Source organism: Cydia splendana, chromosome 11, assembly GCF_910591565.1.
Source record: "Cydia splendana chromosome 11, ilCydSple1.2, whole genome shotgun sequence".
Classification (NCBI taxonomy): Eukaryota; Metazoa; Arthropoda; class Insecta; order Lepidoptera; family Tortricidae; genus Cydia; species Cydia splendana.
This window is the reverse complement of record NC_085970.1, coordinates 8,563,723-8,588,162: the sequence shown is the minus strand read 5'-3', so window position 1 is coordinate 8,588,162 and position 24,440 is coordinate 8,563,723. Positions and strand designations below refer to the sequence as shown.

The 24,440-nt window shown below is 37.3% G+C and overlaps 1 protein-coding gene across 2 annotated transcripts in view; it reads right to left on the bottom strand.

The window, feature by feature from the left end:
- Nucleotides 1-24,440, bottom strand: part of LOC134794759 (uncharacterized) — a 126,119-nt gene that overhangs the window by 31,233 nt on the left and 70,446 nt on the right. For both annotated transcript variants that reach the window (XM_063766541.1, XM_063766540.1), the window contains exons 9-39: nt 23,600-23,890; nt 23,179-23,431; nt 22,703-22,885; nt 22,374-22,606; nt 19,348-19,561; nt 18,786-18,962; nt 18,176-18,408; nt 17,741-17,886; nt 17,163-17,293; nt 16,895-17,083; nt 16,190-16,404; nt 15,441-15,676; nt 15,146-15,276; nt 14,522-14,710; nt 11,634-12,373; nt 11,235-11,484; nt 10,807-10,989; nt 10,375-10,634; nt 10,006-10,174; nt 9,344-9,510; nt 8,712-8,955; nt 8,426-8,560; nt 7,825-8,036; nt 7,086-7,222; nt 6,522-6,652; nt 5,528-5,743; nt 3,887-4,091; nt 2,761-2,901; nt 2,231-2,370; nt 1,632-1,859; nt 775-1,019 (exon numbers count right to left, since the gene is read on the bottom strand). In XM_063766541.1, coding sequence (XP_063622611.1) covers nt 775-1,019; nt 1,632-1,859; nt 2,231-2,370; nt 2,761-2,901; nt 3,887-4,091; nt 5,528-5,743; nt 6,522-6,652; nt 7,086-7,222; nt 7,825-8,036; nt 8,426-8,560; nt 8,712-8,955; nt 9,344-9,510; nt 10,006-10,174; nt 10,375-10,634; nt 10,807-10,989; nt 11,235-11,484; nt 11,634-12,373; nt 14,522-14,710; nt 15,146-15,276; nt 15,441-15,676; nt 16,190-16,404; nt 16,895-17,083; nt 17,163-17,293; nt 17,741-17,886; nt 18,176-18,408; nt 18,786-18,962; nt 19,348-19,561; nt 22,374-22,606; nt 22,703-22,885; nt 23,179-23,431; nt 23,600-23,890 — 6,624 coding nt within the window. The remainder of the gene's footprint in view (nt 1-774; nt 1,020-1,631; nt 1,860-2,230; nt 2,371-2,760; nt 2,902-3,886; nt 4,092-5,527; nt 5,744-6,521; nt 6,653-7,085; nt 7,223-7,824; nt 8,037-8,425; nt 8,561-8,711; nt 8,956-9,343; nt 9,511-10,005; nt 10,175-10,374; nt 10,635-10,806; nt 10,990-11,234; nt 11,485-11,633; nt 12,374-14,521; nt 14,711-15,145; nt 15,277-15,440; nt 15,677-16,189; nt 16,405-16,894; nt 17,084-17,162; nt 17,294-17,740; nt 17,887-18,175; nt 18,409-18,785; nt 18,963-19,347; nt 19,562-22,373; nt 22,607-22,702; nt 22,886-23,178; nt 23,432-23,599; nt 23,891-24,440) is intronic.

The window sequence follows — 24,440 nt, the reverse complement described above, 5'->3', positions numbered from 1 at the left end:
GTTGCTGTTTGTACATGGTATCGAGTTCAATAGGGCCTTCAGAGCTAGCGAAATGTAATTTCGGAGAAATACTCAATAATGAGTCACACCAGCGTTTTGCTGCCGCTGGTACATTATGTCTACTGCCTAAGGCAGGCGTGGCTCACTCCGCGATTTCGTCGCTTTGCTACAGGTAGCTAAAAGTACATCCGTTCGGCCCCAATTTTGGGGTTTGCCATAAGCCGCGCGTGGCGCTGTCGCCACCTAGCGGCCATATCTGTGCTGATCGTAACAGACGCGTTTTGTTAGAGAGTGAGTCTTCTGTACCTAGTACTATTATTTATTCTGTGCATAAGGTAAGGCCTAAGACATGATCTCTTTTCTCACCTCCCGTTTGCGGCTTTCTCTTCTTCCTCGCGTTATCCCGGCATTTTGCAACGGCTCATGGGAGCCTGGGGTCCGCTTGACAAATAATCCCATGATTTGACGTAGGCACTAGTTTTTACGAAAGCGACTGCCATCTGACCTTCCAACCCATACGATTATCAGGCCTTATTGAGATTAGCCCGGTTTCCTCACGATGTTTTCCTTCACCGAAAGCATCTGGTAAATATCAAATGATATTTCGTACTTAAGTTTCCGAAAAACTCATTGGTACGAGCCTTGGTTTGAACACGTGACCCCCGGATTGAAAGTCGCACGCTCTTACCGCTAGGCCACCAGCGCTTCCTTTGATCACCACAATACAGTGAATAGAATCTCGAAACGAGCTCACATTAAAAACGAAAGACTTACTGATTCCGTAATCTTGTAGTAGTTGGCACGCTCTCTATATCCATACGGATCTTGTACTCCACATTGACTGGACTCCCGGCCTCCTCGTCCACATTCAGGAACACCAGGCCAGCGGAGAATTCGTTGACCCTCGTAAGTCTGACGGCCTCGTGGGTGAGCTCCATCTCGTCGGGCACGGGTCGGAAGCGGTCCATGTTGATGCAATGGAGTAAGTCTGACCCTTGGCGCAGGATGCTGCCTACATTCTAAATAAAAAACATGTTTTGTTTGGTAGAGGTATTTAGAATAAAAGTAGTAGTAGGCAACTGTTTCCCCGGGATGATAGTAAGTACGAAAAAGTAGGAAGAAGAAAGTATGATTCACTTTGAATGTTCTTCAGTGACCCTGACTTCCGATTGTTGACCAAACTAAACTATAGGTACGCGAGAAGTTTGTTTTGTGAATTATCCAAATCCAGCACAATGGTTTTTTTGGTGAAGATATCAACATACATATCGAAGATAATCTCTGTATGTGTATATGGATATTCTTTGAATAGCCCAACCCTTTTAGTACAAAGAGAGGAGGCCTGTACCCAGCAGTATAGGTAATGTATAAAAGCCAAAAAAGGCTACTGATTATGTTTGTATTTACTTTTAAATCTCCGAATTCATCAAACAATCCATCTACAAAATCTACATCCACGTCAGGTGTAAAGCCGGGTCGCCAATAAAATTGTTTCTCAGCTGTCCGAACGCTGGTGAAGCTATGAGCCTCCTCAGAACTGTGATGCCGTCTCGGTGCTGGTATAGCTTGTCGATGGACGAGAACGCGTTGGTGAATGAGTGGACTTAGCTGCTGATGATGTATTAATTTACCTTTAAATCTCCGAATTCGTCAAACAGTCCATCTACATCCACGTCAGGCACAGCGGCGTCGCCTATAAGGTTGTTTCTCAGCTGCTCGAACGCTGGTGATGCTATGAGCCTTCTTAGAACTGTGATGCCGTCTCGGTGCTGGGATAGCTTGTCAATGGACGAGAATGCGTTGGCGAATGAGTGGACTAAGCCGACTAGTTTTTGCATGTGAGAGTAGGTCGAGTTTGTCTGTAATGTTAAGGGAGATGAGCGTTGTCAAAAAGACATGGCTAGATTAGATACAGATCTAGTGCATAATTGTTTTCCATCGTATTTTCTCGGAAACGTTCGAATTTGTCATGCTACTTGAGTCAACCTCAGTACTTTTTGTACCGAGCCTGACTGAAATACCAAGACACGTTCGTACGTTTCCGATGAAAAACGATGGAAAACAATTATGCACTACATTTGTATATTACTATTAAAAAAAAGATTCAATTATAGATAGAATAGAATAGGTTAGAAAGATAACGTCAGTCGTGTTCAGGTTTAGTTTTGACTTCTCTGTTCGTTACCCGAACGTAAAGGTTTAAATCTGTTAAAAAATGTTTTTGTCTTACCTGGTGTATAATTTTCTCGACCATGGGATTCACAGGAGTGTATAATATCTTTCCCATGATGATCGGTTTTATATAACTCCATACAATTTTGCCGCCATACATGTTTAATATTTCCTTGTAAATCGAGCGGCAGAAATCGGCTGTAAACATAGTAAACATTATATAAACGAAGGTCAAGTGCGTACGGATAAAATGTCGTACGTCACTCTCGCACGTACATTACAGATATTAGAACGCTACTTATTACAGATATAGTGCATAATTATTTCCTAACGAATTTTCACGGAAACGTACGAACGTGTCTTGCTATTTCAGTCAGTCTCGGTACAAAAAATACTGAAGTTGACTGAAGTAGCATGACAAATACGAACGTTTCCGAGAAAATACGATGGAAAACAATTATGCACTAAAACTGTCGAAAGAGATGGCCACAATGGCAATTTTCCAAATTAAACTAACGGAACTGTTTAGTTTTCTTTTGGCCCGCTCTGTAATAACCTTACATGCTGATAATAATAAACTTAACTAACTTGGTAACACTTCCAACTGCATTGGATCCGGTTCCTTAGAGAAGTCAGTGGTCTCAACAATGGCTTTGTAAAAGCGATTGTCTGGCACCTGCATAGGCGTGCCGCATAGCATATTACCGGCAGACGCTAAGAAACTCGATGCTGAAACAAAAGAAAAAACGAAATCAGTTCACAGCATTTTAACTTGATCCCATATGATTAAACTTCTTTGAACATCATCAATGGCCACCGTATTCATTGCTGTCCCGCCCATGATGCCGGCGGTCAATGACACTGTGAGAGCGGGATAGCGATATAATTATGCGCGTGCGATAGAGATAGTTAAGTAGTTAGTTAAGATTATTATGCCAATGTTGTGCCCATCCCAGTCTCTGATGTTGGGAACTCGGTACTCGAAGTTGTTGACTCGTACATCTACCTAATTGGACAAGTAGTCCAATTAGGTAGGTTCAACTTCGAGAAAGAGGTCAACCGCCGAATCCAACTCGGTTGGGCAGCGTTCGGGAAACTACGTAATGTCTTTTCGTCCGACATACCTCAGTGCCTCAAGACGAAAGTCTTTAATCAATGTGTGTTACCAGTGATGACTTACGGCTCCGAAACGTGGTCTTTCACTATCGGCCTCATCTCAAAACTCAAAGTCGCTCAACGAGCTATGGAGAGGGCAATGCTCGGAGTTTCTCTACGTGATCGAATCAGAAATGAGGAGATCCGTAAACGAACTAAAGTCACCGACATAGCCCACCGGATTAGCAAGCTGAAGTGGCAATGAGCAGGCCACATTGCACGCAGAGAAGATGGCCGATGGGGTCGAAAAGTGCTCGAGTGGAGACCACGGACTAGCAAGCGCAGCGTAGGACGTCCACCCACAAGATGGACAGACGACCTTGTTAAGGTCGCTGGAAGACGGTGGATGCGAGTCGCTTCCAACCCGTACGTGTGGAGGTCCAAGGGGGAGGCCTATGTTCAGCAGTGGACGTGTTATGGCTGAGATGATGATGATGATGATGATGGAGATAGAAACTGGGGGGGGGGGGGGGGGGGTCAATGTATAGAATCCTTAGGGCCACCTGCACCATTCACTAACTTGTGTGTTGGAGTGATATAATCACGCAATCATACTTACAAGAGAACAGATTGCCGACAGAGGTGAAATCAGCTAGCTTCTGGAAAATTGGTTCGTTCGCCAGCACCTCGCTGAGGTTCCCCACATTATCCTGGATAATAGGCAGTAGTGACGCCATCTGTGGGTAGCTCTCCAGGACTGTGGTCCCCTCGTCGGTGGTTAGGTTTGACGCTGAGTACAGTTGGACGAGGAGGATTGATGATATCTGCGAAGGGTGGTAGGCCTGTTTATAAGGGTATCGCTCATAGAAGGTAGGATCCTATAGAAGTGGTATACGCGTTCCTCCATGAGGGACAAAACATACGCAATGCGACACTATGATTGGTCGAATTTATTTGTAGCCCACCATAATCCATACTAAATTTACGGTGGGGAACAAAAAATATGTGAGACTGTGACAAGGACAAGCTATAATAGCGCTTTCGCTGAAAGCGCTACTCCTACTGAAAGATACATAAGACTATCCCGTTCGGTCTTTTCCCCCCACCCCTCATGCCAGATCCAGTTATATCCTAGATTCATGGTATCGCTTAATGTACCTTTTGTAAGACTAGATCACTGTAACAGAGATTCTTTAAAAAAAATCGTTATCGACAGAAAAAAATGTAATCTTTATAGTCTGTATCTTTAGGTATTTAAATAAAAGTAAACAAAATCTACCCTCAAATGGCTCCTTAGGCCAGTTGAGGGTAGATGAAAACATTACATGATCAAATAATGTAGGTTAAAGTCAGGTTTCAGTGACTGATCCAGGCGCTTTTGTATTTGGTTGGTTAACCAATAAATGCTATAACTACCCGAAAATGTACAAATTGTTTGTTTACTTTTATTTAAATACCTAACGATACAGAGTATAGTGACCTATACTTAAGTAGGTATACTTTTATACTTAGAATAGAATAGAATAGAATAGAATTCTTTATTGCGAAACCATGGTACATTTAGTTGTTACAGTAAAAGGTTGTGAGAACACATGGCACCCTGTTAGGGCATTGCAAATAAATCTTACTTCTAGGTAGTTTATGAACATTAGAACTAAGCCTAATTTTAAATTTAATTAAAACATTTTCTTAACTTATTTCTACTAACAATTAAATAGTTGTACCTATATATATTATTATTTACACAGGGGATTAGTATTAGTACCTGGTACTCGTAATTACAAAAAGAAGCTATCTTCCATGAACTCTTGGACGGAATAGTATGCCTTCTCTATTAATAATAATTTTAATTTTAATTTGGAATAAAGAGTATACTTACAGCAACACTGTTAACAGCGTTAACTGACCACCCTGGGTCTTGGGTACATTACGATATAAGTGCGAAAAACAGGAAATTCACAACGAGTGGCGATAAATTCGATAAGTCGACACGAGTTGCGAATTACCTATTCGCACATGTATCGTACAACGTTTTACAGTACATATGGCGCTTTAAATTGTCAACATAGTTACGTAATGTGCTAATTATCGCACTAGTACGGTAAAGTAGCGCGGCCATATGACTGTAAAATATCTTTGCAATAAGTTTTACGATTTATCATTTAACAGCGTGGACGATAACGTCGATAACACAAGTACTATACCTACTAAATTAAAGTGAAAGTGACAAAAAATTCTCAAACATAACTGTTTTACAAACCTTATCCAAAACGTAACTAAAATTGACGTTCTCCATTAGCGCAGGCACGATTTGCTTCGCCTGCTCATCTTCAATGTTGCAGAACTGCTCTATAATAGCGCCATAGACGTCGTCTAAAGTCACAACGTCCACGTTCGCTGGGATGATGGCTTGCGACATGTTCTCTGTCTGGCAGACGAAGCTGCCGATTTGGTAGTCGGATTTTGGGGTTATGATCTGAAATAATGCACTTACTTATTTATATATAATAAATAATAATATATTCGGAACAAAATGCGCTATTTAAAGCAGATTGCTATGGTTTGGGACATGTTCAACGCCGTAGCGACGAGCATATTACAAAGAGTCCATCGAAAGTGCTGAGGTCTCAAGGGGAAGAGGCCGACCGCTGACAAAATGGACTTCGTCCATCAAAAAAGACCTGACTGACGCAAGGCTTGACGCCGGATATGGCAAAAGACCGCCAAAAATGGCGCCAGAGTGTTAATGGTAGACGTCCCTAAGTAAATTACTTTTTATTTATTATATTTTTTTAAATGGGATAAGACAAGGATAATGATGATGAAATAATAATACATGGAATACCATCCTCCAGCATACTTCTAAAGTGGATAGGTTTATTTAATTCCCTTAGTGGTATTTTAATTATATAGGATGCAAGATGCAAGCTATGGATGATGGTAGCACATTACCGGCCGCTATAGAACTCCTCAGAGGAGGCCTATGTCCAGCAATGAACGTCTATTGCCATGATGATATACCAGTATATCAGCCGAGAGATGTCCACTGCTGGATATAAGTGTCCCAAAAAGTTTTCAGTAAAAAGTATGAATTATTTCATCTTGTCCTGAGACTCCTGAGGCTGACGTAATAATAAATTGATCAGTTCACGTGTTTTTTTCGTACTATTCCAACCATTAGCTGGATGGTCCTTTTTGTTGGTTTGGCTTTAAATTGGCGTCTCTATTTGGATTTAACTATTTAAAAAACATACCGGCTTAAGGTTGATGTATCCCGCGTGAACTCTTGGTGCTGCGATCGACCAGAAGTTGGTGTTGTTTATGCCAAGTGCACTGAGAGCTGACTCCAAGCGGTCCGGCGAAGAGAACAGTTCTGACACTTCCACTAGAAAAATATTATTTAAAATTGATGGTTTGTAGAATGCATAATATAACTTATTCTAGATGGCACTCTGCATGATGGTAACTTTTTTAATATTGAGACTTTCATTTTTAGGGTTCCGTACCCAAAGGGTATAAATGGGACCCTATTACTAAGACTCCGCTGTCCGTCCGTCCGTCTGTCTGTCTGTCACCAGGCTGTATCTCATGAACCGTGATAGCTAGGCAGTTGAAAATTTCACAGATGATGTTATTTCTATTGCCGCTATAACAACAAATACTAAAAACAGTGGGGCTCCCATATAACAAACGTGATTTTTTGCCGCTTTTTGCGTACCTAATGGTACGGAACCCTTCGTGCGCGAGTCCGACTCGCACTTGGCTGGTTTTTTAATCAAAGAGGTCACAAAACTGTAAAACTTTTCCAAGTTTCTTACCTCTAAGTTCTTCTTTTTCCAGGAAATAGTTTTTGAAGTCTTGCATTACTCTCAATCCATTAGTTAGAAATGTTATGTCTGCTTCCAAAGAAGACTCTTTCAAGATTGGCTGGAGCTCTTCTATTATACTTTGTAAACTAAAAAAGAATTGTTTTGTTACTTCTTTAGCCATCTATTCATCGCGAACAGACGTAAACAGAGTCAACTGAATCAACAAAATTATTTATAGGTGTCACAAAAACGAATAGTATGTTTTATTGAATGTTAGTAATTTATTTTGGTTTATCTTGCACATGTATTTAGGCTTTAGGCTGAGATTGATAATTCAAGAGACAGGATATACGACGAGTAGGTACTGATTTAAACTTTCACGATTTTTACACATTATTAAATTGGTCGCGGGAGTCCGCTGGATGCGGGTGGCGCAAGACCGGTCATTATTGTGGCAGTCTTAGGAGAGACCTATGTCCAGCAGTGGACGTCCTCTGGCTAATATGATGATGATGATTAAATTGTACAACGGGACTTAATGGCGTATTTAAGTTTTAAGATTTACCTCCGAGACCACAGGACAACGCCGTCCTCGAAACGTCGGAGATAAATCTTAAAACGTAAATAGGTACGCGATTAAGTCCCGTTGTACAATTTAATAAGAGTATAGGTAGCTTATTATAATCTTACCTAATACTGCAAAACATGTTTTTGGTCATGTATAGATAGCAAAATAGACAAAATTTACCTGTATACGACACTGTCCAGAATTTCATCAGTGAGCAGCCTCATAACGAAATCCAACATGGCCGCCAGCCTCCCCTCCATCAGGGCCTGAACGTCCATGCCACTGGCAACGCCGAGGAGACGAGCCAAGTGGCTTATCAGCTGTTCCACATGTTCCACTATGGACGTGACGAAGTAGAGACGCCAGAATTCAGCAGACTGTAGGGTTGGTAGCTGCCAGTTTAAGAAATAATTCTAAGTCAGTCCCTTATGTACCTACGAGTAGACCGTTATGTAGGTAACATAACGTTTGACCCTGCTTTTAAATATTTTTCTTACCAGAATTGAGCGTCAAGGAGGCAAATACCATCGCATTTCTACGTGAATGGTTTTGAGGTTGTAGGAATCATATGTAAAATTTAAGGAACATGTGGCATTGGGTTCTTTCCCTTATTTAACAAAGCCTCAAGGAACACAGGTATGAACAGGTAGCATAGGATTTTGTCTGCAGCTGACTGTACCTCCAAACTCACCCAGAATTTGATAAAAGACTACCTAGACAAGTTCTTCAATTTTTAATAATTTACTAAAATAAGTAATAAAGATCATTTATTTTCACCCACCTGTTTTTCGACCATAGTTTTGTTCAGGTTATTATTAATAACTTCGATGATTTCACTACAACTTATATTTTCACAAACGTCGCCATCGCTATTTTGTATTTTCACACAATCGCTAAATTCCTTGCATTGATTGATCTGAAATATAGTTATTTTTTTGATGTTTTTTCATTATAAATCCAGAAAAGAATATCAAACTTCATCGTTATTCCTCATTCGGTTGACTTCTTAATTTTATCTTAAAAATAACAATGAGCAAAGTTATCGGACAACCATTAGAATTACTTACTGTCCGCAAATTAATTACTATATCATCGACGTCTATTGGCCCCCCTCCAATCGTCTTTAACTCCTTTGCCAACGCATTATCCTTGTTCAAATACATCTTCAAAGGCGCCATTACTTCCAGGTTATGGGCCACATCGGATAACAGATTCTTCATGAAAGGTGTCTCACTGATTCCTTCTATTTCTTTTATATGAGGTAGCTGTGCTCGAAGCAGTTTTAAGGTTTGTGCTAATACTTGTGCGAACCTGAATATTAATTATAAGTTAATTTTCATTTCCATAAAAAAACAGTTTCCGGTGCTCTAGTAAAAGTTTTATGCAACAGCATTTATGTTTGAAAAGATCAAATAGCATGGTTACATATCTATATCATGTTGATATAAAAAAAATGTCACCAAGCCAATTAATGGTGGCTGGTGGCTATGAAACAAATGGAAAATAAACGAAATAACAAATACGAAGTGAAGAGAAGAACTTACTAACTTGGTTGGCGCGATGACCCAAAATGAGTCTTAGCCTCCGACACAAGACAAGAGCACGCCATTTTGTCCGGTCCTGCGCGAATTCTTGGCTACCTCGAAAGGATGGGAGAAGACCGTGGAGAGAAGTAAAAGATTTACTAATGACTACTTACATGGTGGCGTTTCCAAACGCATTACGACTGACGTTTCTCGCAAGGCAGTCGGATAGTTTAGGCGAATGGTTGGACAAATCTTCGAGTAAGTGTAATTCTACGTGTTCCAGAAATTCATTTACTGCCTTGTTAAGCTCGTATTTCGTATAGTTCCGTGTTGACATCAGCTATATGTAGAGAAGATTCAAGATAGTTATTTTAAAAAGTTACAAATTTTGGCTTATTTACCTACTTGGATGCAATTGATGCAAATAAAAATCTCTATAGTCTCTATCTCTAGCTTAAAAGGCAAAAATCACCATTTCATTCTCAATGACAATAGAAGGCAAATTATTGTTTGTACATAAAATTACCCCCACCAAGGTGGACTGATGACCTGGTAAAGGTCGCGGGAGTCCGCTGGATGCGGGTGGCGTAAGACCGATCATTGTGGCACTCTTTGGGGGAGGCCTGTCCAGCAGTGGACGTCCTCTGCTGATATGATGATGATGAAGATGAAATAAAATTATGGTCTAGGTGCCAATAAGCCTTAAGTAACAAGTAATATAATTCTGGGTATAATACAAGACCTATGTAAGACCCAGTTTTTTTTCATATAGAATAATATAGATCATAATCAAGATGTTCCAATGACCAGGTACTTGACAATACTCTCAACCTACCTCTCTGAGTGCCATGTCCCAATGGAAGTTGTTCTTCAAAGTCTGGTATATATCGTCCATGCTCATTTCGTGCAAATGACACAGTAAGTTGTCGTACTCCTGTTTTTTGAAAAGCTGAAGATTTAATTGCTTGAACCATGTCGTCAATGGAGAGCAGATGGTACATTTGCTAAAACAACAAAACATCCATACCTATAGTCCTGATTTCCTAAAAATTAAGATAATCGGCGAAATGATGACGCAACAAAGGTTAACGCTAACTTGAATGAATGGTATATTAATTGCTTCTTTTTATTTCTTCTTCTTGAAGACAAGGAAGTTTTAGAGATTTGATGTAATAAGAGAAAAATAACAATAAATATCGCAAACCTGGTGTTCAGGAACAGTGTTGCAGCATCAACAATATTGGTCAGGAATCCAAAAGCCATCTTCGTCACCGACTCCTGAGATAGCAAGCTCATTGCTACCACCCTCACGTGGGCTAGCTTCTCCTCCGTTACCCAATCGGGTCTCAAAGGAGTTTGGGGGCCGGTTTTCACCAAGTTGAATTTGGATTCGAAGTTCGCTATGTCTACGTTTAGGAAGGTATAGTTGATTTCTTTAGGCAGTTTAAGGTCCATGTCGTAACCCTGAAAATACAAGATTAACCTTGGTAAAGATTTTATATAACCAGTTTTAAAAAAAGTACACCAGGTCATCATGATTCAGTGCTTGTGGTACATGTAATGATAATTATAATGAAGGTATTGTCGATGATGACAATAATCATAATAATTATGATTAAGTCTCTGAATAAATTACCTGAGATGCTATTACAAGCAGGGGCAGCTCCTTGAACAATTCTGTTTTCTCTTCCATGCACAGCTGATTCTTTAGATCGGACATTATTCCGGTCTTGTCAGGGATATAGTCGGACAAGGTAATGTTGGGGAGGCAGAGAGCATCTGTATTGTTCACGTTTATGTCTCGAAGAAGGCGGACAAACTAAAAAGATACAACGTGAATGATGAGTTGGTTAGATTGGCCAGGCTATTATATGATTGCCCAATCCACCACTTGTTAAATTTTCTACCAAGGAAAATAAAAACTTGGTTTCTGAAATATCTAAATAAATTAATGTAAAATTACTATGGTTTTATCTAAGATTAAGAATAAAAAGTAAAGCCGAAACTATAAAACAATTTTTAAGTGCTAACATGGATGTTTCTAAACATGATACGAAGACTCACGTGTATTTGATCCAGATTAGTGATCACGTCATCCACGATATCAAAGCTGTTTTCTAATTTGTCGAAAAATCTTGTAGCGTACTGTCCATTGTAGATATTTCTCAGGTCTTTCCACCAATTACCGCCGGAGATGAAACTAAGGATTACATCTTGGTGCTGAAGAACGGAATGTATGTATTTGAGGTATACTGGGATTCCCAGGTCGTAGGAATACTTTATTGAGTGTTTCAAATAGTTGATGATTTGAGTTCTGTAATGATAAATTGGATCCTGGATAATGTTCAAGTACCTACTGAACAAAAATACATTATTAAAATAACGAGAAAAAATAAGAAATTAAAATCCATTACAAAAATCGAATATAAAAGAGACGAACCAAATTAAAACAAAATGCAATACCTTTGTTTAAGAAATTCCCCTAAATCTGTTAAATTACCTAATACATCTTGTTGCAAAACGTCCAGCAAATTATATAAACTACCTCGTGTGACGTCATAGTCTTCTTTAACAGTATCTTCAACTGCATCATAAACCACTCGAAAATTCTTAGCACATAACAACACTTTAGTCCTCTGCATGTCAAGTAAAATATCTTTCTCTGTATAATTATTTTTCAAATCATCACACATTTCTGTTATACCATTGGTTAATGTGTAGTTATCATTATTTTGCCATAAAAGATTCGTAATTAAATCAAAATGCAATGCGACAGCCTCTGTTGGCCTTCTTTTAAATATTTTCTGTATGGTAGTCAAATCATTTTCTAATATTTTTACGTCATCTTCTATTAACTCTTTAGCAATGTCATCAACTTTTAGGCTCTCTATAGCAGTGTGAAGTTTGTTTACGATAGCTACTATTCTGGCTAAATAAGCAGTAGCTGCAAATTGTTTCGTATTTATTTCATTGAATAACTTATATGACGTATCTGTTTTATTAACAGTATACGTTAAAATTGAATTAAAGTTAGCCTCAAATTTGCTTTTCATTGTGCTTAGTTTAAAGTCTTCTTCAGATAGAATAGCGACATTTTTGTTAGCGATATCTTTTAGTAGAGTTGTCAAATTTTTTACTTTGTCGAAAGCATCTTCGAAATTGCTTATCAAATTACTGGAATTTACGGTGAAGAAGTAGTATTGCTAAAACAAAAAGGAATTATAGTAATTAACATAGGTAACACAATCAAATACCTGCTTAATATGGAAAATAGGTTTTTATTTTGTGCGATTAAAGCTACAACCTAACATTTACTACCGATATTTAAATATTAAGTAGGGGAAGCTGTGCTACCTCGGACAGTTTTTTCTATTATGAATTTTAGAAAAAAAACTAAAGGCTGTAGAATTATTGTTTACCCGAATATTATAAGATACATTAATAAACTATCTAATACGATATAAATTTTAAAGATTAGTTTATTTATTTTGATGGGATACGTTGACGAATAAAAAAGGGAAAAGTGTCCAAGGAACAACACCCCTGCTGTGTGCCTTGGTGATTTCCCGTTGTACCTCGGACATGATAATTTTAATTACTAAATTTATAACATTATCATAGAGTCTGGCTACTGAAATATTACACAAATGTTTGGCGGGAAATTCAAAAAATCTTGGGCTGGTCACACTTTGTGTAGTAGGAATTATAGTTTTGATACTAGACAATATTTTTGATTTTCTGTGCACACGTAAGGTACCTAAGGATATAAGTTAAATATACGTTGACGTGCTCTCAAAGTCAGCTCACATAATTTCTACCACTATGTAAAGTACAGTCAACGATAAACACATATGTTAACACTTTCTCACCATATACCATTGTAACAAGGCGAAAAATGAAATGGAGTGTAACAAGACCTATCTCGATAATATCGTAATATTAATCTATCACCAAAAAAAAAATGCCAAATATGCTAAATTCTAAGTATCAAAATATTTATAGAGCACGAACCTCCTATTTTGTTTACATTTGTTTAGGACTTGTAAACATTGCAGTTTTTCGTTATACAACGCTACACTTCGACTTCGCACATTGTCGTAATTATTTACGAGCTTAAATAATAGTTTGCGAACCTCACTCAGTATAGACATTATTAATATTAATTAAAATAAACCCCTTATAAACCGCAAACAATTTGAATGAATGACATACATTGACAACTGACTTTTAGCTTTTTTTTTAAATCATAGACAATTGGTGATACAACAACGAAATATCTGTCAACAATTTTTGGCTAGCCAGACTCTAGCAATAATATTTATATATGAAATCACAGATATTTTTAGCATATTTACGCCATTGAATAGTTTTTTCTAGTACAATTACCTTAGAAAAATATACTTTAAGCAATGGTCATTTTTTATTTTTGCCTAAACATTTTAGGCATCCTTTCTAAGATCTATTACTTGGTAACTTATAACGCAGATAACTAATGATTAAAAATACGGCAAATATGAAACCTCGAGTTAAAAAAAATATTTACAGTAGTAGCAAGTACGGGCCAAGGTACAACATATTTTCGGTGTCCGAGGTACAACAAAGCAACTTTTTGGACAAGTAAGCTTCGTAATAGCACTTCCAATTGAGATTAGGCTGAAATGATCCTACCATCGAGTAGCTAATTAACTTCACTTTAACTTATTATATAAAGTTGTTTTATCTATTAGCAAAACTTGAAATAATCATCCTTGGTGTAAAGTTCAAAATAATGATTTTTCATAACACAATATATATTTTAATTTTTTTTTGAGTTACCGGCCGCTCTCAAGTTTCGTTGATAGCTTGTTTTTTATACTTAATAATAACGTTTCAAATAATATAAATGAAATATTTCAATAACCGTGGCAATGTGGAAATAGTACCATCTGTCCGAGGTAAAACTAGGTCCAAGGTACAACAGTTTCCCCTAAGTTAAAATTTTGACATTAGTAGCAATAAAGTAGTGGCTCAGAACTGAATCATACAAATTATACAATTTTATGCAACAGTCGGTTAGAATTCAAAAGCGTTCCACTTCTATAGCACGTTTAATATCAAGCTGAACTGATAAAAAACAGAATTAAGGCGGCCGGAAACACTGAAATAAATTAAATCAATCTTTTGAGTTTGGGCTCGGTAGATTAGCGTAGACTTTTATAACTGTTTTAAGATAAATACAGTCGGTAATAAAACGCGGGTAGATACCTCGCATTTTTTTTGTTAAAATCATCTTTCAACATTCAACCTTAGCCATAGGAATTAATGAGTAGGTATCGCAACTAAGGAAGTACCTACTAAGACATTTCACTCACCGGTTTGGCCACGACATCGAGCAATGTGTTATCGCCCCTCGGCAGCGAGATCCAGTACAATAGTGACGGGCAGATGTACGGTTGGACTCTGCGGATGCTAGCAGCGTCAATGGCGCTGCCGGGAGGCGGGATTAACGCCGACACTAGGGCGTCGCAGTCCCAGAACTGAGATTGGGATGCTCTGCGTATCTGTTTGGTAAGAAGGATATTCAGATGACTACTGCAAGCTATATAAGAAAGTGACTTGGGAGATGATTTAATTAGAAGAACCTAATGGGCTTGAGGAAGTAAAGAGGATGAATCAGCGATGAACTGATTAAGGACAGTGTTGGTAGTAGAGATTGTATCTATATGAAAGTTGGAGGGAAGGACCGTAAAGTCTTACGTTCTCCGACTAAATCGAAGAACATACAAATTTGTAAACTGGCGTAAGTGAAGATGATCTTCAGGTCAAAAATATTATAAACTAATATGGTAAAGTGAATAGCTGCGCTTTCAGGATGTGAGCGAATTTGAAGTGACTATCCAGAGGATCGAGAGGATAAATAAGGTCGTGTCAATCGAAATGTTACAAATCATAAATATTGTTCATTTTTATACGTGGAACGATAGGTAAATACTCACTTGGTTCATGAAACCATAATCCCAGTAAGAGTTGAGCAATACTCCGATGAAATCAATCATCTTATCATACAGCATGTAAAGGCCAGTTTTCTTCGTGAAGCCCATTATTTGAAGCAGGTTAGCGTCCGGCTCTGAAACCAAGTATTTATGCTCAGTATGTTCTGCAAAACACGACGAAGTCCGCGAGATTACCAGTTATCTCAACAGTTGTCAACTGCCTCCAAGATAATTTCATATAATCAAGACTAATATGTGACTGCAAGTATAAAAAATATGACATACTTATTCTTCTTACCATTAATTTCATAGAAATATGTATGAAGATCTTCAGCCGTGTTTTTAACCAGCACTGACAAGAACCTGAGAGTGTTCTTAACAGCACTTCTCAAGAGGAGTCTGCAGTCATCCTCTATGTATGTAGCTCCTGAACATTTTACGTAGTTTTCCCATAGGCTGTTCAAAGGCACGTTGTCATGGGCTGCTGGTGTTATAATTGAGTCTAAGACGAAGTCCAATTTTGTGAAGAAATTCCTGGACAAACAGAAATGAGAGGGTTAGTAAATAACATATGCATAATTATGTATTCAGTAGTTTAGGTAACTCTTAGGTTCCTAAGTTCTTAGATAACTAGATTCTTGCAACCACTGATTTTGATGATTCCGATATTAGATACCACAACACGCAGTTTAGGTATATATACGAAACAAGCATAATATCAATTTAAGTTCATAAGGTATTTTTGTTTGTGTGTTTTTAGTTAATATGGTGGTCAGTTAATACTACTGCCAAATACTGCCAAACAGGCGTACAGGTGGTCTAATGATAAGCGGTTACCGTTGTATATTGATACCCGTAATCCAAGGGTTTCACATGCGCTTTGGCGACCCTTTAAAAACTGTACCCTCCACAACCCTTACTGTACTCCCATGATAGAAAACGTTAAGTCCGCCTTTTGTACGATAAGTTTTCTTTTGTGCAATAAAGTTTAAATAAATAAAACACCTTAAATTTAAATATATAAACAATACTTAGGTCTCAATTTACCGTATCTCAACATCTTTTCCCCTCAACGTCTGTTGTGCGTATCTCCAAGCCGAAACGAACGTTACAGGTCTTTCTGTTATGTCAGAAGAATCGTCCGCTATTTCATCTAGAACCTTCTTAAGGGCCGCTGTGTCTTTTATCACAGAATCGAATGTTGAGGAGAACTTCAGAAATATGTGTTGAGATGGTGCTGTGTTATTCCAAGTTTGTATACTCTGGAAGAGGGTAGGAATGTGTACATTGACCAGCAACTGAACTTAGACTCGTTTGGAAAAAAAAATTCTCTAGTAGTTTATCAAACGATATCATAGGATTATCAATGAGTTGCTATATGGTGATAGTGGGCGAGGGGTGCGCAGAACCAATAGTTACTGGGGCAAAACAGTTCTCGAACTAGAGAGAAGGGGAAAGTAGTATTTAAACACGTACAGGGAGAAAGAAAAGTTCTTAACAAAATAGACAGATCTCGTCGCGAGATACTTGGCAATCGTTGGATGACGCATGATCGGTTGCTGTAAAGATCTTTGAGGTTGTAATTTATCTAAAGTCTGTGCGGAAAGAGAAGAGTTGAGATTTCTCAATGGGCTCCCTTACATTCCACGTCTCTTCTCTATCCGCACAGACTCTAGCAAAATGGACTTCTTTCGATTGATGATGATGCAACAATCTTACATAAGAGCATCTTGCATTTAACAAGTAACTTACAAGATTCGTCAAGTTCTTCTCATTCAAATACTCAATCCACTCCAGCTGGAAGCTACTATCCAAACACAGCACTGTCTCCAGCGCCTCAACGGCTTCCTTCGAGCTGTCCGTGAGGTCCAGCAGATTAGTCAGGCTGTTAGAGCAAGGCCATGGCGGATCCGCGTTGAGTGCTGCTATTATCGGTCCTATCTGGAATGCGGTATCTATATAAAACACTAATTTGTTACTCGTAATTTACTCAAGTAAACAATACAGTAATGAGACTCACATCAGTATTATCACTGGCAAGAATGCGAGAGGCATCGGCGATCAAATGTGGCAGATTAGGAATCAGCCCGCGAACAACCTGCACCGTGGTGGGAGGTAAATCTGAGGTATAAGATTCGTTCCGGGATAGAGCTGAAAAGAAATGGAAATTGTTGATGTTCCAATTAGATTACAGTTAGAGATAGATTATGCTCCCACCAGATGAATGGACGACGATCTGGCGAAGATTGTGAGAACCACAAAACAGAGAAGTAATATTACGGCGCGTATATTAAGTATTATTATCATTCTTTCTTCCGTGGTGAGAACATTAGTTGCATGTTAAATTATTGATGTAGATAATGAAGATACGGCAGGTAAGAGCTTTAAAGCTGACATTTTGAAGCTGAAAGATGGATTGAAGAACTTGGTACGAGTCGCAAAACTATAGTCAAACGAAACAGAAGTGCAACCTTTCCGTTCCGATAACGATATAATATATTTTATATATTGCAGCTTCCCCCGCAGCAGCTGTCCCTCACAGGGTACTCATGGTGCTAATATAGTCAATACCTTTGCGCTATCCTAATTGTTCCTTACCTGCAATGAGTCTAATGAACTCTTCAGCTACCGCCAGAGGTCTAGTAAGCATGCCGAAGCTGCCTTTCACTTTCATCCAACTCTCGCTGGTCAGGTTGAAGATCTCACGATCCAGGAGGTCCAAGACGCGGAATCCAAACTTAAGACTGAAACAAATTAATTTTGATTTGAATTTATCCTCATATATCATTGTCGTATCAAAAAGTCAAAGAGCTGACGCAAGATAGAGAAAGCTGGAAGATATTGCAACAAGAGAATAATTCTTAAGTTAATGATGATGATCATTGTTCAATAAAAACAAATACAGGTTAAACATCGTCTTAATAAATAATAGCCAAAAAGGTACCCAATCGGATCGCCGCGATACCTGGTTGAATACCTTTGTGCCAGGCATAATCTGGAGTGATCTTGCTTAATTTGGACTTTTGGACATACCTTAAATGCAAGCTTCTTTGTATATTGTCCTTTCCAAACCAAAAATTCTTTGCTTCGTCCAATAATACTTCAAGTTCTTTCTGCGTCTCTTGATCCATCCCAAAGGTTTTAAATTCGAATAGATAAGTGTAGTCTCTGTCTAGAGTGGCATACAACTGTTTGACTCCGTTTATGAGCTGTGTCCATTTTACTTCGTCTAGCACGCTATGTTTGGAGTTCTTTACCTTTTCTATCTGGAACAAAATGTATGGACTCAATTCTTATTAACGTTATTCAATCTTGTAGTTGAACTGGAATGATTTGATGAAACGAAGTCGCATACTGATCTAGTGGTAAGATAGAGTTAGACCAAGAAAAGCAGAGTGTTATTTTAAACGTCAATCGTCTATGAAATTATGACGTATAATTTCGTTTAAATTGACGTAAAATCACTGCAGACTTTTTTTGGTCTAACTCTACAGATTTGGCATCAGATGTAGGTAGTTATTTAACAGGAAAATGACTTATACCCAAAGTTCTCATTGAATCCTCTCTAGGACAAGAAATACAAAATATACAATGAATTTACACAGACAAAAAGAGGATACAATACCGGAATTAAATAACTTACAGCTTTTCCAATTGATGAGTTGCCTTGGAATCCTTGTTCAATAGCACTGGACATTTGACATAAAGCGGAGATCAAACGATGGCTGTCTACTGCTGATGGCATTAATATAAATGAAGATGCCTTTTCAACTCCGTGACATAAAATGTCTTCGCTATGTGTCGATAAAGATCTATATGTCTGAAAAATAAGGTACTTATATTTCACAATGTTTAATGTTTTAAGTCATTCAAGAAAAAAGTAATTTTCCGATATCAACGATAGTAAGTTCCGGAGTAATAGTGTGATCATCATCTATTAACTCTAATCGTAAGAGCTTCATGTAAATGTGCTAAATTAACCGTAGGTACTGGTGGTTCCTATTACTTGCGATAATTGAAACAGTAGAGTATTCATCTTTTTCTAATGATATCGTCAATGTCACCAACTCATTACCGATACCGATACTACATTTTACAAAATTGTACCAACTCAATGTGTTAAAAATTCTCTTACATTATCTTTTATAAAAGTTGAATTCATAAATCCTGTTTTTCTAAAGTTTATTTACAATTTCCAAGCCCACCTTTTCTTCATCCAAAGCAGTCAATAGCACAGTCTTCAATACGTCAGGATACATTTCCTTCACCTCATCTGTCACGTCTGTCGGTGTGGTCGCAAGCTGGGTATTCACAGCCATCAACATAGTTGTCGCATCGATCAGGACTGGAGTTATCTTGAAGTCCAAGATCGTGTTTTGCTTGACTATCTCTTTTGCTAATGCACCGTGGAGGGTTATTCTAAATATACATGTTATATGTTTTAGTTTACTTACTAATGAAATAAAAATTAGCATCGGTTGTATACGTACCTACTTGATAAAAAACACTTAATAATTATTTCTTAGACACATCATTCATTTTATGACCGACATAAAGAACTCGCCTCTAGTACAAACTTTTTCTATTTGTTTAATGTTTACCTAATTTTTTTGGTAAAAACTAGAAAAATATTGATCTTCCGTCTTCATTTGAATAGAATAGAATAGAATAGAATAGAAAATAATTTATTTGAAACAACACATCTTAAAATTTATACAGACAAACATATAACGTAGGTTAATGTAATTGTTTGTTTCAAAGAGGATACCACTCAGCATGTGTCGGAGCACTCAGTGCAACGACGCTGATTTTCAGTGGACCCTTGAACTTATAAAAATAATTAATTAAACAATAGCAAAAACAAATGTATAAAATAATAATGGCCGGTATAAAACAAAATTACAATTCTTTCAAATACAGGAACTTAAAGTGGGAACAGAGATTATTAGCCACATTTTTACAGCATTACCTTTACTAAAGCGCTGGACAAACTATCACACCGTCGTTAAGAATAGCAAAAACAATTTTACAAAAACTTTAAAAAGTACTACAATAATATTCATAAGAGATTTAGCATCGGCATTTAATTTTATAACATTTTTTGCAAATTCAGAATGTGTTTTTTGTACTTAATTTTAAATGTATGAACAGATGTAGAATTGCGTATAGGTGGCGGTATATTGTTCCAGCATTTCGTGGCAGAGTACTTGAAACTGCCACGAAATGCAGATGTATTGTGCCGAGGACAAGCAAGACGACTAGCACCTCTGACATGACGTTGAGAAAATTGTAACTTATCTATTAAATATTGGGGTGTTAAAGTCTTCACAATGCCAAAAAGCAAACAAGCGAAATGCAGTGCGCGTCGTGACTCCATGTTCATTAAATCACTACTATTTAGGAAAGGTGTCACATGAGTTCTTGGTGGTATGTGAAAGCAGAATTGGGCACAAGCATTCTGCACACGCTGTATTAGTTTCTTGGTTTGGGCCAACAAACAACCACCTATGAGAGATTCACATAAATAAATTCGAACATCGATACTTAAATATTTACGAATACGGTACAATATTGTGAGTCGGTAAAAACAGCTTCTGGACGTTTCTAAAACATGATTGTGAAATCTTAAATTACCATCCATAAGTACACCCAAGTTTCGAGCTTCTTGAACTTGTTCAATGCAGTCAACGCCTATTTTAATAATCGGATTACAATTTTTAATTTGACGCCGTTGCTTTTCAGAACCTAATATGAGAAATTTAGATTTTAAGGGGTTTAAAAATAAACTGTTTCTATTGGACCATTGAACTAATCGAGACAAGTCATCATTTATGCTATTTACTGCGTGGAAATTTGGTCTGGCTTAAGTGGGAGATATACTTGGAGGTCATCGGCATAAATGTGATATCGGCAATTTTGGATGGAATTTACTATGTCAGCGCTATATAGAATATACAATAATGGACCCAATATCGAACCCTGTGGAACGCCACGAGAGACGAGTGAAGATTCGGAAATCCTACTGGTACCATTTTTATTGCTTAGTTTTGTTATTTGAAGGCGACCACTTAGATAGCTAGAGAACCATTTCAGTGCTAGCATATCGAAACCGTAGTAGGTAAGTTTAGAGATTAACAAGTTATGGTCAATTGTGTCAAAAGCACGAGAAAAATCAAGTAGTACCATCATTGTTCCGTTTCCAGAGTCAATCTCAGTCAGGATGTCATCAACAACATCTAGCAGGGCAGTTGAGGTACTATGTCCAGACCTAAAACCTGATTGTTTTGACGGCAAAATGCAGTTAGCCTCAAGGAACTCTGTTACTTGTAGGCAAACAGCTTTCTCTAGAACTTTTGACAAAAATGGCAAAATGCTAATAGGTCGGAGATCTTTAAATTCACATGGGTTACTTTTTTTGGGGATAGGTTTTATTAGAGCTACTTTCCAGGCATCAGGAAATACCCCGGAAAGGATAGACTGATTTATTAAAGCAGTAATTAGCCCTAATGTGCGTGGAAGTGTCAGAAGAATCATGTCACGCGAGATTTCATCTGTACCGAGAGCGTTCGATGAGATATTGGTGATGATTTTAGAGACCGTATTCTCATCAACTGTTTTAAAACTAAAAGTTGCAGAACCAAAACGATTATATTCAAAGTATGTAAGATCAGATAAAGTAACATTGGTCTTAGGAATATTTAGAAAGTGATTGTTTATTAAATTAGGATCATCAAAGAAACAAGGTAGAGTACATTCTTTACTATTGAAATCGGCAATACTGTGTTTTATATTTTTCCATAGTTTACGAGAGTCGTTTGAGATTTTGTTGATTTTTTCATTAAAATAAGCCTGCTTTTCTGTGAACATGGCTTGATTAACAGTACTTTTTAAAGTTTTGTAGTACAGTTTATGAGAGTCTAACCCTGTCTTGCGGCTTTTAGCATGCGCTTCATCTCTAAGCTTCATCATTTCTTTGACAGTTGGTGTTATCCAAGGAAGAGTTTGATTTTTTAAAAGAGTTGATTTTACGGGAGCAAAGATATCAAAGATATATATGATATAAGTGTTAATTAATGCCAGTGACTCATTAATATTATTACTTATGCACGCCAATGTATAAAATGTACGACCATATAGGTATTAAAGGTGTTATTTTAAATGAATATATATTTAAAAGAGTTTTGAATTAAAAAATATTATTGAATGATCAATATTCTTAAATTTAACTTACAATATCTGATTCCTCAAATTGGTCTTATTCTGAAATATCTCCAAAAAGTCTCCGTTTTTAGTGCCATCAAGCAGCGTCCTCCAATCAACCTTAGTTTTGTCCTCAGCGTTAATTCTTGTCAAAGTATTGTAGAAATCCTTAAGAACTTGAAAATCTTTATCTATTGTGTAGAGCTGACTGCTTGTGTCTTTTCCTACAGTTTTCTGAATTAATAATGATGCCATATTGTTTATCTGAAAAGTTTTTTTTTCCTTTATAAGTAAGAGAATTGAATAGCCAACTATTTAAAACAAACACACACTATTGAGAGATTAAGAACTTATACTTACATTATCTCTAACGTCAAAGAAACCAAAAGATCGTATTAGGTCTGAAGTATAGTTTTTCCAAGCGTCACTACAGAGTTTATCCTTCAGCATGTTTGCGTCGGCATTTGATACCACAAAGAATCTTTGCAGCTGTAGTCTATCGCAAAACAGCTGACCAGGGAAATTAATTTTAGAAGTGAAGATCTGTGGATAAAATTTAGTCAAATATAGAGCGCCCAACAGAAGATTATCTCTGCATACGTAGTAACAAAGGTAGACATGTCATTACTCTGAGGTGAACCTATTTCGGTATTTCATTTAACAATTCATGATTTGAGAACAACTTCCACATTATATTATTCTTTTATTAACGTCACTAATACTCATACTTATGTATATATTTTCCTTTTAGAAGATTTATAATAACCATCTGATTAAGTAGCACTACGTTATAGCACACTATTATTTGATTTCAGTCACATATAACTATGGCCTACCTGAGTCCTCTCCGCATCAGCCAATGCTTCCAAACCCTTCACTACAACTGGAGATGGAATGTCCAGCAATAATTTAAAACCCTCGGAGTTCCGCAAGGAAGCATTGTAGGCGACCTCTTCTATATGCATGTTGGTAGAGACGACTTTGTGTGCTCCTTCAATTAGTTTTATCAGCAAAGTTGAATAGAAGAGAACGTCTTGTTTTTGGTCATCCGGAATCCACTTAAATATTAAATTAGCCAGTTTAGATAATCTAAAATAGAAAAATATAAATTAAACCTTTGGAAAAGATTAGAATCGTAGCAGCACTTCTTCTTAGATTTTTTTTTCAAAATGTGTGAAATGGTTGCTTGATTTGGAGTAACATATAAAAACTAACAAAACAATATGTGTAACATAGTTGAAATAAAAATTCACTTACACATCAAAAACATCAAAACCCGAATTATTTCCATTTCCATCGAAATCCTGCACAGCTTCATTGACATCCTTAGAAACTGCTTTAAAATCAGTATTACCACCGAGTTTGTTGCCAACGTGCGTCAATAATAAACTTGATATGTCTTCTACAGTGCCGTTGGAATCCTTGGAAGCCACGAATTTGTTCAAATACTGGATACCAACTATAGCTGCGTCGACGAGTTCCCTTACCGTCTTGTATGCTTGTGTGTCGGCAAATGTTGGTTTAAATTGATCCATGAACATAGAAATACTGAAATCATTTTAAATACCGTTAAAATTATTCTCAGTGTTGACAGATGGGTTTTATATTTAACTAGCGACCCGCCCCGACTTCGCACAGGTTAACAAATTATACACATAAACCTTCCTCAAGAATCACTATCGATAAGTGAAAACCGCATGTAAATCCGTTCAGTAGTTTTTGAGTTCATCGCGAACAAACCTACAAACACAAAAACAGACAGACGCGGCGGGGGACTTTGTTTTTAAGGTGTAGTGATTTTCTACCTTTAAGTAGGTTTTTTTAGATTGTATTTTCAAAGTATGTTTGTACTTTTAAATACCCGTGAATGAAACTGAAGATAAAATTGTCAGAACAATGGTTACTTAGAATCTAAAAACGAACATTTACGTGATAAATGATCGCTATGCTATAATTATTATTATTTTATTTATTTATTTTAATCTTTATTGCACAATACATGAAGGTACAAATGGCGGACTTAATGCCTTAAGGCATTCTCTACCAGTCAACCAATGGGTCAAACCAGAAGATAATTATCTTGTAGCTAAGAAACTAT